Here is a 19,768-nt window from a genome sequence, read left to right as displayed (position 1 = left end):
TCTCCAATTATTCAGCTCTAAAATGTCCATGTCTGAGTTGATAAAATTAATCTTTAACTTTTCCATGGTTATTGCACTTAGTGGTAAGATTATTTTCAGAAAGTTTCCTTTTTAAGGACTTAATTTAACTTTAGAAATATAGAATGGTAGGATGGTATTATTCTGTTTATAATTCAGTTAGTATTGGTGTACTTTCCCCAAATCATCTGCTGTAGTAGATAATTTAGCTGGATCATATCTACACATTAAATAGGGAAGATTGCATTTGAAAACAGCATTGTAGTTTCTCTATGTATGGAATAAGAGTGTTGACTGTTTTTCAGAAATGCTTTGCTTATTTTATTGATTATGTATTTCTCGTGAAAATGTGAGCAATCTACATATCACAATTAATATTTGGAACAACTTAATGCATCTTGATTTTATTAATATTAGAGACGATAACATTTAAAGTGGTTATATAGACCAAATAGAGAGGAAAAGATAAACCAGTCCAGTTCTGCTCTGAGTTCTTTTATTATCCAACTATGTCTTGGGAATGTGATTTCAAGTAACAGAGATATATGTGAATTATTACTATAAATCCCACCATGATGTTAATAGTACAGGTTTCAACTTAAATCAGAATATAATATATAAATTTAAGTCAGTTTAATAAATAAGAGTTCGGTTGTTAAATAAGTGGCATATGCTTAAGCATATTCTGCCAGAGCACATTTTCCCAGAGCACTCCCTACTTCCAAACTGTGTCGTGCCCATTTTTTCATCTGTGTTCCCCACTCGGCCATAATATTTCCCCAGTGCTCACTTACTATTTGGCAAGATAGTGAGCACTATTTTTGTTGAATGGTTGAATTTATGAATGAATTATCCATGAGGTTTTTTTACCCCCTTGGCTACATCATTTTTTTTTCTTTCTACATTTTTTATTGGTGCATTATAGTTGTACATAATGATGGGATTTGTTGTTTCATATCCATTCATGCACACATCCGTAAAGTTTTTAAAATATTTGCCTACCTCAAATGTGAGGTTATATGTTGCTCTTAGCTTTTCATAAGGCTAGAATAATATCGTGCTAATGAGTCAGAGTCTAAGGTGGACTGAATTAGGGCCATTCTTTCTCATGAAAAGTTTCTGTAAGGACCTTAGAATGTTTAGAGAAAGTTACTCATGCAGATTTCATGGAAACTTTGTTGATATTGCCATGATAGGTAGCTTTTCCAAGCTTACATATCAAGATAGTGGCAGCTGGGAGTAAGATCCTTGGTGGTTACTAATTCCCAGTCTTGTGCTCAACCCACTGTTCAAACACAGAAGCTGTGTTCACATTTTCTTTTTGTCTCTTATCAATACCTCACAACAGCCTGTGTGCTTTAAAAAGCACAAAATCAGGTGTTTGTTGAAATATTTCACTTCTTAACCATGAAAAATGGGCTTTGATATTGTGATGTTAATGAATATTTCATACCTATTTTTTCTTTGTAGATATACAATTTCAGCTTAATGATGGCTACATATTGAGTTGCATCTAATAATTATTGAATGGATGAGTTACCTATAAGGAGTTCTGGTTACAAATATATTTTTAAATGCAACTTGTAGGTTTATAAAAAATAATTTTGGGGTGATATTTTCTCATTAATATAAAAAAGTTCCCTCCCACATCTTTTCTGTAGGATTACCAGAGAAAACATAAGGTTGTTTTGAACAGAACTGCCTTCTTCATTTGAGTGTCAGTGCTGTTTTGTTCACATTCTAATAATTGTTTTATGAGACTGAAAAAAGACTATCTGCCTTCATTTGTAACTATCTGCTATTCTGACGGTGTCACTCATTTCATAAAAGAATAGATAGATTTTAGTAAATAAAACATCATTTCTGCTACAAAGGCTAAGGTTTGATTTGCTGAACTTTACTTTGAAACAATATTTTTAAAGGGTGTTTGTTCAATAGTTAAAATCTGTAGAGGTGATTATTTTATTAGAGTCAGTTACTATGTTTGTCTGGACCCTGCATTAATCTCAAGAGGACTACCTGGATATTAGTAACTACAAATATTCATGTCAGCAGTGCATAGTGCTTTTAGGAATAATTGAGAACTGTTAGACTTGAACTTGGGCTTTAAAAGGGAATGACAAAACACTGCTTTTCAATGTGATCTGCACTTTGATTGGCAGAGCCTGCTTAAACAACAGATTCGCTGCTGAGAGTATAGTTTAAACTGAAAGAGACCTGGGTAGCCTCCGCCGCCTTTTCCTTTTAGTAATCAAGTGAGTTGGGTCTCAAAATGATTTCTTCAGGGCCTCCTGGTGTTAGGTTCTGCCTCTGCAAGCCCTTCGGGTCCTTTCCCATTTTGAAGTATAGGCTGGTGTAATCTCAGCAATCTCTGAACCCGGTACTGCCCCTCTCCCCAATCTCAGGACTCATTTCATAAAAGAATAGATAGATTTTAGTAAATAAAACATCATTTCTGCTACAAAGGCTAAGGTTTGATTTGCTGAACTTTTGTGCTGATGTCACCGCTTAGCTGTTGCTTTGCAGCCTCTCTGGCCTGGAGGTACCTCCCACTGAAAGTGCTCTCTGTTCGGGGAGGAGGCTAGGAGTCGGAGGAAAGATGACTGCGAAGTTAAGTCGCGGGAGGGCGTAGCACCGGAGCAATAGAGCAAGCCGAGGTCTGGAGCAGCCTGCAGGCTCAGGGACTTAGCAGATGTTGCATGAAGAGAGAGGGCATTGCTGGGAGCGCCCTGGCTCCAGAGGATGCCTGCCCAGGACCCCGCTGCCCTGAGGATTCGGGGACAACGCAGGAGCTCCCTGCTGGAGCTCCCTTTCTGCCGCGTCCACTACCACCTCCCCCTCTCGCCAGCTTTAGCTGAAATGAAGACCCAGCTGCGGCCACAGCAGTTGGTCAATTTCAAAGGATAGAGTAGTGGCTTGGTCTTCAGCTGAATGTGAATTGCGCTGCCTGTGCCTTAGAGGAAGCCGTGGAGCTCTTCTTTTGCTGCAGTTGCCTCAGGTGGAATAAGCCTTCTTGAGGATCAGATAAGAATCTTTGAACATTTTTTTTTAAAGGGAAGCTTATTATAGTACAACATGCTTTCTGTTTACTTTGAAAGGTTGCTGGATTGTACTGCTCTGGCTGGCTGATATTTCCCCCCTTGGGTAGTTCTGGGTAACCTTGAAGAAGCTTAATATGGGAAGAAAAACTGCCTTTTGAATCAAGATTATTTATAGTTATTACCCCCAAGAGAAAGTAAAAGAAAAATTTAACTTTTTTACATAGATTTAACTTATTTTTCTCTGAAGACTTGGTCTGTGCCTTCAGCTGAACAATATATGGTCTCTGTTTGTCTTTTAAGTTTCTGAAACTTGGTTTATTTATAAAGGAGATGGAGTTTTGCAAGCCATCTTTAAGTGGATTACAGTTAACCAGAGCTTTGCTGAAATTAACATTCAGCCTGTTAAAATGCTTGCTCATTTGGAAATTTTAATCTGGAAACCTCAGATGCAAAATTAGACAAAAAAGGGAAATGGACTGACAATGGAATGTTCTGAGTGTTTGAGCCACTTTTAAGTGTTGTGTATTTCTGTGTTTTGGAGTATGTGAAAGGGAACTTTGGGGGCTGGGGAAGTAGAGGAAGGAGATTTCTGTTCTCTGTTATTGATGCACTTTACTTTTTAGAATAATTCTAAAATCAACCAGGTAAAAGATAGTTGCATTAATACCGATGCACTGCTAATGACCCTAAGCACCTCATATATTACGTGTATTATTTTAGCATGTGTCTTTATGCTGAGGACACTTCATAGCGCTGTTCAGAAGCAGACTTTCTTGCAAGATGCCCTACCTTGTTTCTTATTTTTTGTGTCAAGAGCTGCAATATTTGTTTTGACTATCTACAAAATGGGGAAGCCACTCAGTAGACCAGACTGTTTACGTCAGAATCCTCCATGTGTAGGGAAGGGTGAAGAAGAAGAGGACTTAAATATTGAAGACTGTTATGTCCCACAGAGGTCAATCTATGACACTGTTAGACTAAATGAACAGATAGACTCTGGTTCAAAAGGTAGCCTGTCTTCCAGGCATTTTACAGATCGGACTTTACCCTACAGTCACAGAACACTGGATGTTAGTTCTTTATGCTCTAATGGTGCCCTTACTTCTTCCAGTGTATTTGAGTTGAGAGGTCGTGAAGCTAACAAACTAGATGAAAAGATGATCTTTGATGCACTCAAACTGAATAGTGACATCATTCGAACCACAGGATTACCCAAAGCCAAATCTCATGCAGAAAAGAAAGAGCATAGACGGTCTTGGCGAATGTTTGTCCCAGCCAATTTTATGGATTATGCAAACAAAAGTGAAAGCTCTTTTGTTGAACCTCCTGATATGTCAGATGGCGTTACGAAGGCCAGCAAGTGCAGATGGGGCACTAATTCTCTGACTTCTGAGGAGGATGACTCTGGTTTATGTAGCCCTCAAGCAGAGAGGGAAGAAAAACAGGGCATTTTAACTGGAGACCAGTCACAAATTAGAAGCTTATCTTCTGCTGAAGATATTCATATAACAGAACACTATAGGCCTTTTTTTTCTGTTAATTCCATGAGTGAACAGAAAATCCCATTGCTTTCATGTAGAAGTGCCCACCCTGATGATAACTTCAAAATGATTTTGCATGATGTTTCTTCACTTGAGGAATCAAAATCTATAAATGATCAAAGGGAAATCCATGATGAAAATTGTTGCCTGCAGAATGATTTGAAAGAGAGCACTAAGGGTGATCCATTAATCATGCCAAAAGATGAAGAAAAGGAGTGCATTTCTAACTCCTGGGAAGAGGAGAACACTTATGGACCAGGAGAATCCCAAATGACAGCACAAAGTAGGGAACTTACAAAGGGTTTAGATTTCTCTCACACCACCCTGGAGGAGAGTGATGTAGATTGTGGTAGCACAAGTTTGGTAGAAATTGTGACACTGTCAGCACAATATGATTCAGAAGAACCCAACAGAGCATCTAAAGGGGAACTGGAGCCTCCCCTTTCTGCCCAGGAGATGGAGGCGACCCATATGAAGTGCTCCCTGAAATTCATACCAGTAAGAAAGAAAGCAGTGCCCAGAAAAACAGGGACCCAGGCAGGAATATTGGACACAGTATGCAATGGCTTCCAGTCAGTCCAGGTAATTAATGGAAATGTGATACTTTGCAATGCCAAACATTTATGATTCTATTTCAGAGTGGTTACCAGTGTTTCTAGTAATGATCAAATTCAGTCATTTGTTTGAGATGTGTGATTAGCACCCTATAAGATGCCAGCTATTGATAAATTGAACATTATAAAAAATTAACTAAGGGACCCCTGTGTGGTTTTGGTTTGTTTGTTTGTTTAAAAAGAGGAACAGTTTTTTCCAGGTGTTTGGGGCCCTGCCATTGGTTGTGCCGATGGTGGCTGTTCCCCTTCATTCAGAATGTTGTCACTGTGAATTTATGTTCATGTGAGGCTTTTGTACAAGTTGTGGTTTAAGATACTGCCATTTAAGGTCAGTTATATTGGGTATATTAAGCTTCAACAGGCTTAGTCATGAAGATATGAACACAATATTATATTGTTGTGGTCTGCAAAGTTCTCTACCCAAATTAAGGACTTTTTCAATGCACTAAAAAATTTCTCTCAGAAGTTCCGCATGTGAGAGTAGAGAAGTCACTGTACTAGTTTCCCAGGCGTTATAGTCCTAACTTCTTGTGAGTGGTGGATGAGGTAAGAAAGTAAAGGGTGCAGCCTAGTAATAACCAGAGGTTGTTTGTCAAGCCTGTAATTTTTTTCTTCCCACTCAGATTGAAGTTCAGCTATTTTAGTACTTTTACTGAACTCTTCTGGTAAACTTTTCCTCAGAGGTAATTTGATTTTATTTTAGGTTTCTCTGTGACTGTGCTGTAGGTTAGTTTGGGGAGGGGGGAGTCTATCTTCGTAGGTGTCTTATTACCACTGAGAGATAAAGAATTTAGATAATATCAGAACAGTTCTTTTTAAGTCTGTGAAATAATTGCTTTAGTGATCCGTACCCTTTTCTTGGGTATGCAACAAATGGCCTGCTAATTTAAAAGCTTAGCAAAGTACATTTTCCCTGTAAAGGATTTGGTAGTTAATTTGTAGATGATAATTAATTTTAGGATTATATGCTTTTTTTGTATTTTTATAGCACTTTAGGAAATGACCCCAGACTCATCTAAACCCTCTTTGAAATCTTTCCCTAAATTAAAGTCAAAAGCAGAGTTTAAGGCAATTTAGGAGAACATTATATTAGTTTGTGTGTGTGAGTCCTCATAACCAACTGCAAGAGAGGAGGAAACTTTTTTTCTGAATTACAGTGTACCATGAAAGTTCCTGAAATTAAGAATATAGCAATTTTTCCAGATGCCTCCCATTGTTTTTGTAAATATTTAAACTTATCCAAAGCTACTAATGCCTAGAGTTAGTAACTTAGAAAGTGATATAGAAAAGAAATAGAATCATTCTGCCAAATTCTATCTTGACCACCTTATTGCAATTTTCTGTTGACTTATTTGGTAAGTTATATTTTTTAAAAAATCATGAAAACTTCAATTCTTTCCTCAGTGATTTGTGGGATCTTGTTTCTTTGGTTATGTATAATTAATTTTTATATATAGTATTGTTATATAAAAACAATTAGCCAGCATGGAAATTGTCCATATGGATTTTCTGTGGAAAAAGCAGCTTGGCTTTTTAGCTAGAGGGGACTTTTACAGGAAATGATCAGTAATTTGATTGCTGTTCCCTAATGTACTCATTCATACAGTAACACAAGAGTATCCTGTGTGTTCGGCCTTGGGCCAGGGTTTGGAGAGTTTGTTTCCTGTGGCCTCTACATCTTTCAAATTTAATTTTTATATAATGTCTGTAGATTTTTTTCTTAATTGCTATTTTAATATTTGCCTATATTATGTTTCCATATATTCTGCTTAGACATTTATTGATTATTTATGTAGTGCCCTTTGCTCTAATAACTCAGAATCCCAAACAGTGCTTTACCTTAAAATCTGTCCAGAACTTTCCTTACATAGTTAAAATAATTGATCTTTCTCATGGCTTCCTCCAAGTCCTATGTTACAAACTTGGTATCTGTGAAGGAATTGATATATCTACCTCCAGTATTATTTGTTAAAGAGCTGATGTCATCTAAGGTAGAAATGTAATATTTCCATACTGAAAATAATTTAGCATATAATTATTGGGTGCATATAACATGCTAGGCACCGTGGTAGGCCCAGACATAGAACTGTCATAAGGAAAACAGGCCAAAATTTGTACTTTCACAGAACTTGCAGCTTTTATCTAATACATTGTATCCTTTGCTAGTCACAGGTGACTGAGTGACCATAAGTTGGATGTAATGGAGAGGAGGTGAGGCAGCCCTGGGCAATTGCTCAGAGCATATGCACAGGTAGCATTGACCAAAGAGGAACCAGACTTGTTGTGCCACTGATATGTGTGGTCAGATCCATGGGATGAGGCCAGGGTGCTTCTTGCAAGCCCATGGATATTTTTATAGGCACAGAGGAGAGGAGGGTGAATGTGCAGAGATCTATGTTATTTCGGCATATACCTGTGTCTTTTTCCTTTTTCTAGCCCTACATTTTTGTTCCTCTGGCCGGCCATGTATTTGGCCTCTTGGCCCACTTCATTGTCTTGCCAGTGATTCTTCATTTCCAGTTTCAGTCTAAAGCTTCAGTTGTCAGCTAGCAGCACCCATCCTTATGAGAGCTGATGAGAATTCCTTGCCCAGTAAGGCTCATTTGACCCCATCTTACCAGTTTGTTTCTTAGCATTTTTTGTAAGTCTTTTTTAGAGTTCAATTGAGAAAGTAGGAAATTTATCATGCAATTATAATGAAGCAATAAAGAGAGGTCAGATAATACTGTCTTTTTGGCTTTATAGATAATTTAATTAGAATATAATTCTTTAATATACCCAAATGGGTTTGATATGCTACAAATTTATATGTTGTTTACTTTTGTACTATCGCTCCCAGGGTAGCTATGACCTATGAACAGGCAGTGGCAGTATCTTTACTTCTGTAATGATTGATAGTTCCTACTACCTAATGACAAAGTAAATTTATTATATATTTTGGTAGGTTGTAGATAGTATAAATCATATGATTATGGCCCTTCTAACTGCAGGTATTCCAGAAAGAAGAAATCGAACCCTTGCAGGTTAAACAGCAAGATGTAAACTGGTTAGGTCAAGGCCTTATTCAGAGTGCTCCTAAAAGCACCAGCACACAGGGTTTGGAGCATGACCTGGACGAAGTCAATACACGGTGGAAGACTCTCAATAAGAAGGTATTTTTTTATTCCCTTCATTTATAGTAGCCCAACCTCCCTAAACATGTCTTTTTTTTTTTTTTTTTTTAATGTTGCTATAAACTGCAGGGCCCAACTCAGGTGCCACAGGAGCTAGGTAGGGAACATAAATAAATAAGCTGGGTAAAACAGGGTTTCTCCCTGCCCTTGCCTTGACTTTTGACAGAGATATAGCTACAGATACTGAACAGGTGTGATGGCAGATGGCCATGACCTATTCGTGACCCCATGTCAGGAGACCTGGTAGCTTCTTAATTTTGGTAAATCATCAACATACAGGCATGCAGGCCCATTGTTGCCAGATACTCTACTTACTTTCAAAAGAACTGAAAATTATGCTCTCTCTGTGAAATCTTCCCGTTTTCAAATGTGGGTGACTAATTTCACACTGTAAGTGAAAGAAGCTCTGTCTCTCTGTCAGCCCTGGGCTAAGGGTTCACCACCCTGACTCTAGACCATCAACTCTAAATATTTTACCTATGAGGCCTATTTATAAATTCTCATGAGAGGAAACACTAGAAATAATGCTTCAATAATCTTAGGGAAATAATGCTGACACACAGTGGCTTTTCATGTGACGTAAATGACCAGATTATTATGGGATGGCACTGCTTATTTAATGGTGGTAGTGGTTCTTATAATTTTCCCTGCATTGAACTCTTAAGTCATTGCTATATCTTAAAAGCTTTTCACTCTTTAGAGCCTGATTCATATTGTAGTGTTTCTTAAACACAACTGGGATGCATGTTGGGTGTAAATATATTCCACAGTGCTTGCCAACTACTTTTTCAGTCCAAAGGGAAAGACTATGAGAAGAGCAAGAGGATATCTCTATGTAGGACATAGAGACTCCATTTACTAGGAGACAAAGGCCTTAGTTTGTCAAAAAGAGACTCCAGAACTTGAAGATAGTAGAGTTTAAGTGGATATTCATTAGTAGGAAATTTTAAAAAATGAATCCCAGCAATAATAATAAAATGACTAATGCATGGTTATTTTCAATAATTTAATCATTTATTGCTAATCACAAACATATTGGGCATTCCCAAAAGCTCTAAGATTTAATGTCCATATTGACTGGGATAAGAACCTTATTTTCATGTGTTACTTGCTAAAATTGAAATCCTTCCCACTATAATTGCTTTGTGTTAATTTTAAGTGAAAAGTAAAAGAAAATTTGTGACCATATGGGAAAAGAAGCATGAAAAGGGATAGCCGGCAGCAGATTTTATTTTATGAAAAGAGTAAATAAACTGAAACAAGTGAAACTTTGCAGGTGGCTCAGAGAGCAGCCCAGCTGCAGGAAGCCCTGTTGCATTGTGGGAGGTTCCAAGATGCCCTGGAGTCCCTGCTCAGCTGGATGGTGGATACTGAGGAGCTTGTAGCCAATCAGAAGCCACCATCTGCAGAGTTCAAAGTGGTGAAGGCCCAGATACAAGAGCAAAAGGTAAGTTAATGATGCTTTTGTATTGTGTTCCATTTTAAATCCTAATGATGAGGGTAAAAATGTGCCTCCTTACTTATATTGATAGAATATCCTAGTTAACTGGTTCTTGCTGCTCTAGATGTTATTTTGGTAGTCATTCATCCAATACTTACTGAACATCTCTCACCGAGGCATTATTTTGGGGAGGTATCACTGAATAACAACCATGAAAATTCCTCATTGAGTTTGAAGTCTAGTGGGAAGGGAGGGATAAGGAGAGAGACAATAAACAAATATATAAACAGTGATAAGTTAGAAAGACAGTAATAAAGCCAGAAATGAGGGCTAGGAATCAGGAAGTGAGCAGCGATGAGGGCAGGAAGTGCCAGAGCGAGGATCTGTGGTGTACTTTGCTCCTTTATATGGTAAGTTTATTCATATGAAATTGCCATTTTTATGGATTAAAAATATTGTCAGTTTCTTAAAGTTCAATGAGTGCTAATGAGGCAAATGTTGGATTCATTTATGCTCAGGAAGGTGCCACTGTTTTTTATGACAGTGCTAAAAATGTCCAAGGTGGGAAAAAATACAATCTGTATAAGGATAACTACTCAGGACCACATGTACAGTTTTGGGCTTCTGATGGTAGTGGTCAGTTATGAAACATTTAATGACATTTTCAATAGTAGTTTGTCAGCTATGACATGAAATGACAGATGGGAAGGGGCCTAGTACATAGCACAGTGGTAACTTTTCTCCTGTGGAATTTTTGAAAGGGAGTAGATTAATTTTAATTAATTTACTTTTTTTTCATTTAAGATTCTTTTAAATTAAAATTTAATTATATCTTTCTATCCTGGCTTTGTTTTACTTAGCAGAGTTAATAATAATAATGTATGTTTCAAAATTACTAAAATTTTAATGTGTTCTCAATACAAAAGAAATGGTAAGTAGGGAAGGTGCTAGATATGCTAATTATCTTGGTTTAATCATTCCAGAACGTACACATACATCAAAACATTGCATTGGACTCCATAAGTATATGCAATTATTATGTCAGTTATTTTTTTTAAACTTCCGCATTTAAAATTTATTGTATACTTTAATATCTGTATTTCATTTTATCTCTAATTTTTTTTAAACTAGCACATTGGGAAAGTACATTTATTAGAAATAAAGTTAGAGGTAAGGATTAAGGAAACATAACTGCAAACACATTGCATTTGTATGGTTTTTGAATAATGGAACTGCTACTTTTTACAGTTTGATGTTATTTTCCCAGAGTTAATTAATGATGCTTAGCCAGCAAAATCCTTTATTGATTTTGCATTTTGCTTTCTTGATTGCCAGAGGCTTTGCTATTAAAGTTTATCAGAAGTAATCCACTTCATTAGTTCCTCTAGCTGCCTAAACCACCTGTTATATACTTTGATTTATTTTTAAATTTTTTAGTTGTAGTTGGACACAATATCTTTATTTATTTTTATGTGGTGCTACCACATGCGAGGTAGGCACTCTACCACTGAGCCACGGCCCCAGCCCTATACTTTGACTTTTATAATGACTCAAACCAGTGTCGAGAGTTCGCCATCCTTCCCCTTCTTTGTAAACATGCATTCCTCTTCCCTCTGGCCTTGGAGGTCTTTCTCAAAGTGTTCCTCTAACATTTTACTTCTTTAGTCCTTAACTGCCATTCAGGATAAGATTAAGGAATCCGTGAAGCACTTGGTGTGTTGCACACTTGTGCATTCCTCCTTACTGTCACACAGTGCCTGTGCATAGCAGTTGCTCAGAAATTGTGTATTTTTCCTTAGGGTAGAACAAGGTAATCCTTGAGTTCTGGCTCCCTGTAGCAAACATTTCATTTAAGACCTCTTAAAATGTGCCATTAGAATTAAATTGAATTTTGTTTATGCTGTAAAATCCTGAAATAATAATCTTATCTGGCCAGCTTTGGAGATTTCTGACATGTTCCACACTCTCTTCCCTTTGGAAATAATACTTAAAGGCTGTTTTTGAGTTTCCATACTCCTAACAGATCTTAGGAGCTAGTTGCACCTGGTAAAAGGAGCCAAGAGCCTTTTTTTTTTTTAAGACTTGATAACTGGTGGACTTGGACTGAGTTTAAACTTCCTTGTCTATAACAGATTGTTTAATGTTGGGAAGGGTTTTAAAAGTATTAATTATTTATAGTAATAATTTTAACTTCGACTGTAGATAACTGTTGAATGTTTAGGGCATTACTATTTTATTAAAAACTACTGGGACCAGGCGTGGTGGTGCATGCCTGTAATCCCAGTGGCTCTGGAGGCTGAGGCAGGAGTCACCCTCAGCAAAAATGAGGCGCTAAGCAACTCAGTGAGACCCTATCTCTCAATAAATACAAAAAAGGGCTGGGGATGTGGCTCAATGGTTGAGTGCCCCTGAGTTAGAACCCTAGTATCCACCCCCTCCCCACCAAAAAAAAAAAAAAAAAAAAATACTGGGGATTTTGCACTTTCCCCGAGATTTAGTGGAGTTATACCAATAACACCTTCTATTCTGTTACTTTTTATCAATATTAGTTTTTTCTACCATGAAAAGCCTTACCACACTACCTGACTCATTAGTAATGAATCATTAAACCAAATAAGTTTAAAATTCCATTTCTCAGATCCTTTCTTGTGTGCATCCATACAAAATGTGTCTTGCTGTCACAATATCAGAAGTACTTACAATATTTTTAACCTTATATTTGCTTAATTGTTATTTTGCTGTTTAAAATATTTAATGTTTTGTCTCAAGCTTCTCCAAAGATTGTTGGATGACCGCAAATCCACTGTGGAGGTTATCAAACGAGAAGGAGAAAAAATCGCTGCCACAGCAGAACCTGCAGATCAAGTGAAGATTTTAAAACAGCTGAGTCTCTTGGATAGTAGATGGGAAGCATTGCTTAATAAAGCTGAAATGAGGTAACATAAATACTTTCAGTTTTTTTGAAAGAGCAGCAGTGACCTTACTGCATATTTTAGTTATAACTTTTTTTCAAATCCTGTTCTCTTGTGTTTATCCTGTGTATGAACATAGGTATCAAGGGCTACAATATCTCTCTTACTCCTCCAAGGGAAATGTCTTGCACCAGCCATATCCCAACTCTAAGAAAGCATTTCCCTTGGATGATTTATTCATTTTAATTCAAGGTTATTGCCTCAATACCACATATCAGACATAGGTTTTCAGTTATGTCCATCTTATCTGTCCTCAGATAAGATGCAGCCTTTTGGGTTCATTGCCATTGAAAAGTGATGACAAACGTGATGTTTGGAAGCAAAAATGCAGGGTGCTGTGGGAGCATATAATCGGAAGAACCTAAACTGGGGTCAGGGAAGTGACAGCTAAGCTGCGTCTTAAGGAAAGAATTGGAGTTAACTAGGTGGAAGGGTCTTCTAGTTTCATGAAGGCCAGGAAGCCTAGAGCATGGTTCCACTGGGCTCTTGCTCACAACATGCCTCTTCTTAGAGAATGCTGTAAGTATGTCATTTCAGCATTAATTCTACATTGACCCATTGTTAAGTGTGGCTCCATTGAAGTCACCTAGACTGTTGGGTTGAACATAGGTAAACCACTGAACAGAAAGTATGTTCCATAAATTCCTACCTTCTTTGGAACCAGAATGGGGAAGAGAAGTATTTGCTTATCTTGGATTATGGAGTAGAATTATAGTCTTTTAAGACCACAGAATGAGGTACTCCCAAGGATGCTAAAAATCTTGTTCTTTAACACATGTCAACAGATAAAACCTTCTGTGTAATGTCTGATGACAGCAAGCCTGGGTTGCTATGGAAGATGCTCTCAGTAATTTATATTTTTAAGATGAATGAATAAATGTCTGCATTGTAGCTTTACTGCTGTAACTGGTCTTCTTTTCCTAAAACCTTCTTCAGAGTAATATTGAATGGAGGGATATTACTAATAGTTATAATTCATGCTTAGACTTATGGCTCACAATTTCAGTCATGGCAAATTAAACACAATTACAGAACAATTGTTTCCATTGATTCTAGATGATTGGATATTTAAGTCCAGAAAAAAAAAAGAGATAGTGATCATCCAGAAGTAAAGAAAAAATGTGATTATTTTATTCAGTTTTTTGATCAAACATATTTCCATTGCAAACTTAAGAATTTTGTGTACATAATATAGCATTTAATGACACAGAAATTATATATTCAACTTGTGCCAGTATTCCATAATTATCTTGTCTTCAAGGAAATCTAATTCCCCAAATCATATAATTCCCTACAAATTAAGCATGATAAGAAGACAACAACCAGTCTCGATCCTTGTAGAAAGGATTTATAGGATTGGGAGTAAATTAGGAACTCTGACTGCAGACAACCACAGTCATTTATGTTAGAGAACAACCAAAGATAGTGGAAGCAGATTTTACATATGGTTCCTCTGCATCTGAGCGAAAGTGTTTCTAATTTTAAAGAAAAGTCTGAGCAATTCATCTCTGTTTATAGTTTAAACTATAAAATATAAACTATTGCTTCTGGTAAATAAACTTGACACACTGTACTTTTTATAAAGTAGAAATCAGCATTAATTCGACTAAGCAGGGGACAGATACATGTCTTTCAAACTTTAAATCGTTTTGGCAATTTGGCATAAAAGTGATCTCAGTACTAGTGCTCCATTTGAAGTTAATATATAAAGGACTTAAACAGGACCAACCACTGTACATAACAACAATTATTTTATTGCTGCTGTTGTTATAGCATTGTTAATTATCACTCTAATTATTATTGCTGAAATTATTAGGAATATTATTTAAAAATACACCTTTCCTGAGATTTAGGTACTCAGGGATGATCTGTTGTTCAACTTTAGTTTTAACAGGACTATTCTAACATGTTCTTTAAATGTTAGAGATTTCAATTTTAATCTTAGTTGATTTCTACAAAAAGTGTTTTAGAGTAGAACGGAGGAGCATAACTACAGAATTTTGTTGAATATTTCACACATTCTTTGTCCCTAAATGACCTTTATCTTGGCACATTTGTAGGAATCGTCAGTTGGAAGGTATCTTGGTGGTAGCACAGCAATTTCATGAAGCCCTAGAACCACTGAATGTGTGGCTCACGAGCATAGAAGGGAGGCTGGCAAAATTGGACCCCATAGGAACCTGTGCTGCCAATCTTGAGGAGCAAATTGCAATGCACAAAGTAAGATATAATCACACATCAGTAAGACTCAGTTTTCCATTTGTTTTGTGGTTTTATGACATAAATTTTCAGTTATGTACTATTGTTATGCATATTTGCAAAGTAAATCCATTTCAAATGTCATCCTTTAGTTCTGTTTATGTTTTCATTTCATTTTTATTTGTCCATTCTTTTTTGTGTTTCTTCTTTTTTTTTTTTAAACTTTATTTAGGCCTTAGAAGATGACATCACCAGTCACAATAAACATTTACACCAGGCTGTTAGCATTGGCCAGTCCTTAAAGGTTTTGAGCTCCAGGGAGGATAAAGATTTGGTGCAGAATAAATTAGACTTCTCTCAAGTGTGGTACATTGAGATTCAAGAGAAAAGTCACAGAAGGTCTGAGCTTCTCCAGCAGGCCTTATGTAATGCTAAGATTTTTGGGGAAGATGAAGTTGAGCTGATGAACTGGCTGAATGAAGTGCATGATAAACTGAGCAAGCTCTCAGTCCAGGATTACAGCACTGAGGGACTGTGGAAACAGCAGTCTGAACTCCGGGTATTTGGATTTCTTTTATTTTATTTCTTTCATTTCAGTTGTTCATTATTATTTAATCTTCCTTATTTATGTATTGTTTTACATCCATTATGTTTTAGGTGAGTCGCTATACTCAGAAAAGACCCTAACTGTGTAGACAGAATATTTTTAATGATGTCGCTTTTAAATGAAGTTGAACTTATCCAATGAGCTGGATTTTTAGCTTTTCATATATATATATATTTTTTGTATACAAGGACCTAATATTGAATCAGTACTTGAGTACCTCCACAGAGTCAACTCTCATAGGCCCTAAGTATCTACAAAGGAGAGTGCCCTGAATTATGGTAGATCAGCATGGGGCATGGGGCACAATGGTAAAAAGAAGAGGCATAAATACGAGAATGAGAATGAGTATGTGAAAATGTGAGGGGCATCCTCAGATATTTCTCTATGAAACCAACTTAAAGTTCTCTGTGATTAACAAATACTAATACTGCTTTAATTTTTTCTTCTCCCACATAAAAATGGTACCTTTGTTTTTAGGCTATACAAGAGGACATCCTACTCACGAAACCACATGTAGATCAGGTGTTACAAAATGGTTTAGAACTGCTTAAACAAACCACAGGTGAGCCATCTTTCAAATAACTGTGCAGTCAGCATTTTGCATTGCTTTCAAATATTTTAGGGATTGGGGGAAAAAGACAAAACCATGTATAATTTTTGAGCCTGTTCCAAGACTTTATTCTGGAGAATGCTTTGAAGACCAACCAAGGGGGGCGGTTGGAATATGATCTCACTTTTTTCTCATGATCTCACTTGAGTTCCTGATGGACATGGTGTATTACTCATAACCTAAAGCACTTTGGCACAGGACCTAGTTGGAGAAGCCTACAATGGAGTTACCTTGGTTTTCCACTTGCAGAAGGCAGATGAACACATAGGTTGGAGACAGTTGTTTTAAGGTAGACTGCATTGCAGTGACACATGTTGTGGCAATACACAGGCTTAACTTCTCCATGTGTGAATCACCAAGAGCACAAACACTTGGTTTAACATTTGTGTGAGGTAATTTTGGAACAACTCAAACTAACTTGTTTTAGTGATTCCTTTGGCCATGGGAAGGTTTTCCAGTGCCTGTATCCAGTTCAGCAGCATGCGTGTACAGGGAACAATTACCATTCATTAAAAGTAGAAGAAATATCATATCTAGATACTTGAATTAGAAGTCTGAAACCTAGGACACAATTTCTGTGTGTGTGAAAAGGAGATAGAGGCAGGTGAGGGTCCACTAGAATGGTGCCAGTGAGTAATGATAAGGAAGGACACAGAGAAGTTAAGGATCCTGCCTAAAATAACCCAGGTTTCAAAGTCACGAAGTCTGTGAACTTAATGAGCTAAACCAAGGCATTTTGCATCCTCGAGCTTTGATTACTAAAAGTATTATAATATGGATGCAAAGGTGCTGAATTCCACATAACTAAAGGCACTATATTCCTTTCCCATTTATGCTTTTGTATTTTTCAGCTGATCAGAGTTGCCAGCAATCTTGGGAAAGATGAAAACCTCATTAAGGGCTCTCTTGGGTCCGCTCATCTTTATAAAAATATCTTCTTTTTTCCCAAGAAAATTTCATCATTATACAATGATATCCGAAGAAACCCCACCCCCTACACATACCTTTCTTTTTCCTTTTCATAAAAAATAACATCTTTGGAATTTTAGGTGATGAAGTTTTAATAATTCAAGACAAATTGGAAGCCCTTAAAGAAAAGTACAAAGACATTACCACGATGAGCACCGATGTAGCCAAAACTGTGGAGCAGGCGTTGCAGCTTTCAGGGCAGCTGCACTGCACGCACGAAGAGCTGTGTACCTGGCTGGACAAAGTGGAGGTGGAATTACTTTCATATGAGACTCAGGATCTGAAAGGAGAAGCAGCAAGCCAAGCACAAGTGAGACAAAAAGTATGCCCTGGTTTATACATATCGGATCTGCTTGTCCTCTTTCAGGGAGTCTTATTCACACAGCAATGAAATTATGTTTGCCTTGTGTCATTTCTAACATGCTGAAGGATGCCTTGGTAGGCGGGGACCCAGCAGACATTGGCAGCAGATCAACCCTTTAAACTTTTAGGAACCTAGAGATGAAAACAGCATATTATAATTTACTCCAAGAGACTTATGTTTGGGAGTATAGTTTATTACAGAAGAGACAGAATGATGAAGACGGGGCGGGAGGGGGGGAGGGAAATGATCACTATTTCAGAGACATGTCATTTGGTTAGAGTAACAACATTTCTATAAGATAGATGTGTAGCATGGGGTGGGTTTTCTGTTTATAGCACATAGTAGTACACTGCTTTGCTGGCCATTCTTCTTTTCAGAGATAGCAGCCTCTTTTATCTCACCCCTGAAGTATGATCACATATGGGCAAAAGGGAGTCAGTGAGGTCAGGCTCACTGAGACTATAATGACTCAAGTGGAATGATTTAATACCTGTATGTCCTCATTTTGAAGGTCACTTAATTCTGACTTGCATTAAACTCATTATTTTTACTTTTTCTGTTACCTGATTACTTAGAGGTTCCCAGAAAGCAAAGAATAATACATGTTAATTGGCTTGGTTTTGTTTTCTAGATTTTAAATATTTATATTAAATTTCAAAGACTCAATGTTGCCTCATTGATAAATGAATTTTTCTTTGAAATTCTCTCCAAAGCTTTTTTTATTCTTTGTAAAGTAGCTTTAAATAACAAAGCTTTGTTTCACTCAACTAAAACTAAGGGGGCCAAAGCATAGACTCACTGGCCAACAGAGGACTGTCACCCCAAAAATAGTTAAGGGAAAGAAAAACCTGTTCACACTTATATATTTGTATGTTTTTAGGAACTGAAAAAGGAAGCCAAGAACAACAAAACCTTACTGGATTCTGTTAATGAAGTGAGCAGTGCTTTGCTGGAATTGCTACCATGGAGGGCAAGGGAAGGACTGGAGAAAATGGTGTCTGAGGACAATGAGCGCTACCGGTTGGTGAGTGACACCATCACCCAGAAGGTGGAGGAGATCGATGCTGCCATTCTGAGATCACAGCAGGTAGGGACAAGTGGTTTGTTGTTTAAGCAATAAATTTTCTCCAGCTGTTCCCAGAGCCTTTACCTGAACAAAGATGTCTGTTACTAGTGTTTCCATTCATTTGTTGTACTTCAAAAATGAAAGAGTGGATTTGAATAGAATTTGACTGGGCTCCGAGTGAGTGCTAGGGCAAGGCTAATCTGTACATTGTTAATAGCCATCTGTCCAATGCTTCCCAGATTTACCCTTTCCACACCAGACACTGGGAAGATCAGCCCTGCTTGCCAAACAGAATGCTTTTTGCCTACATATATGCTTATCGCTAATATTAATTTTATGCCTCCACTCAGTCTAATCTTTTTGTGAGTAAATATACTGAAATGCAAGTTAATACCAATTGTTCATTTATATGCAACTGTAGCAAAAAAAAAATGCATTTTTAAAAAGGTAACAGTTTTGTTGGTGATGTGGAGTTTTTTTCCAAAGATGACTGAAGGAGAAGAAATTATAGCCTCTGACCTGTCTGCGGCTCATGCAGAGTTTATACTCTATGGTTTTAGAGATACTCTGCCCTTAGCCACAGCTCCAGAATATGATAGCAGTGAGGGGGACCCTGGAAATAGAAGTTTGTAATACGTGTCATGATTAACTTTTATTTGAAATTCTGTGACTATTTACATTAAGTCATCAGACTAGTTGTAGATTTTTCCATGTGGGGGCTAGTGTGGTACTTGAGAGCAGAGCTTGGGAAGGTATGTGACTAAGCTTATACTAATAAGTCAAAGGCAGGAAACACAAATCCCGCAGATTCTGTGGGAGCATTGAAAATTAATTGTTGCTGTAAAATGTTGCCATAAAAGTGTAATTTATATGGTTCTGAAGTATAATGCTGCATTCCTTGTTTTGGTACTGTGATCTAAACTCACAAAAGCTGCTGGAAGACAACAAAAGCAAAAGCCCTGTCTAAGAAATTTTTGTGAAGGAGGGCATTCATGCTTGAGGAATGTGTTTGCCCAACTCTGTTTTTAAAAACGTTTGGAGGAATTTGTATGCATCATTATTATAGGAAAATAAGTGTTTGTGAAATTTATTTAACTTTTTAAAATGCTGCTATTTTTCCCCCACTGAAATGTATCTAAATATTTCAGAACTG

The 19,768-nt window shown here is 37.1% G+C and overlaps 1 protein-coding gene across 33 annotated transcripts in view; it reads left to right on the top strand.

The window, feature by feature from the left end:
• Dst (dystonin) overlaps positions 1-19,768 on the top strand; it is a 436,897-nt gene that overhangs the window by 353,784 nt on the left and 63,345 nt on the right. For 28 of the 33 annotated variants that reach the window (XM_015487875.2, XM_048805541.1, XM_048805534.1 and 25 more), the window contains 8 exons: positions 8,205-8,366; positions 9,664-9,834; positions 12,598-12,764; positions 14,861-15,020; positions 15,232-15,558; positions 16,084-16,168; positions 17,266-17,507; positions 18,430-18,636. In XM_015487875.2, the coding sequence (XP_015343361.1) occupies positions 8,205-8,366; positions 9,664-9,834; positions 12,598-12,764; positions 14,861-15,020; positions 15,232-15,558; positions 16,084-16,168; positions 17,266-17,507; positions 18,430-18,636 (1,521 nt within the window). The remainder of the gene's footprint in view (positions 1-8,204; positions 8,367-9,663; positions 9,835-12,597; positions 12,765-14,860; positions 15,021-15,231; positions 15,559-16,083; positions 16,169-17,265; positions 17,508-18,429; positions 18,637-19,768) is intronic. The other 5 variants (XM_048805564.1, XM_048805548.1, XM_048805547.1 and 2 more) reach the window with 1 other exon arrangement.

The sequence above is a fragment of the Marmota marmota genome, unplaced genomic scaffold (genome assembly GCF_001458135.2).
Source record: "Marmota marmota marmota unplaced genomic scaffold, marMar, whole genome shotgun sequence".
Taxonomy (NCBI): Eukaryota; Metazoa; Chordata; class Mammalia; order Rodentia; family Sciuridae; genus Marmota; species Marmota marmota.
Note: the sequence above shows the minus strand (reverse complement) of the source record. Positions and strands in the feature narration are given on the sequence as shown.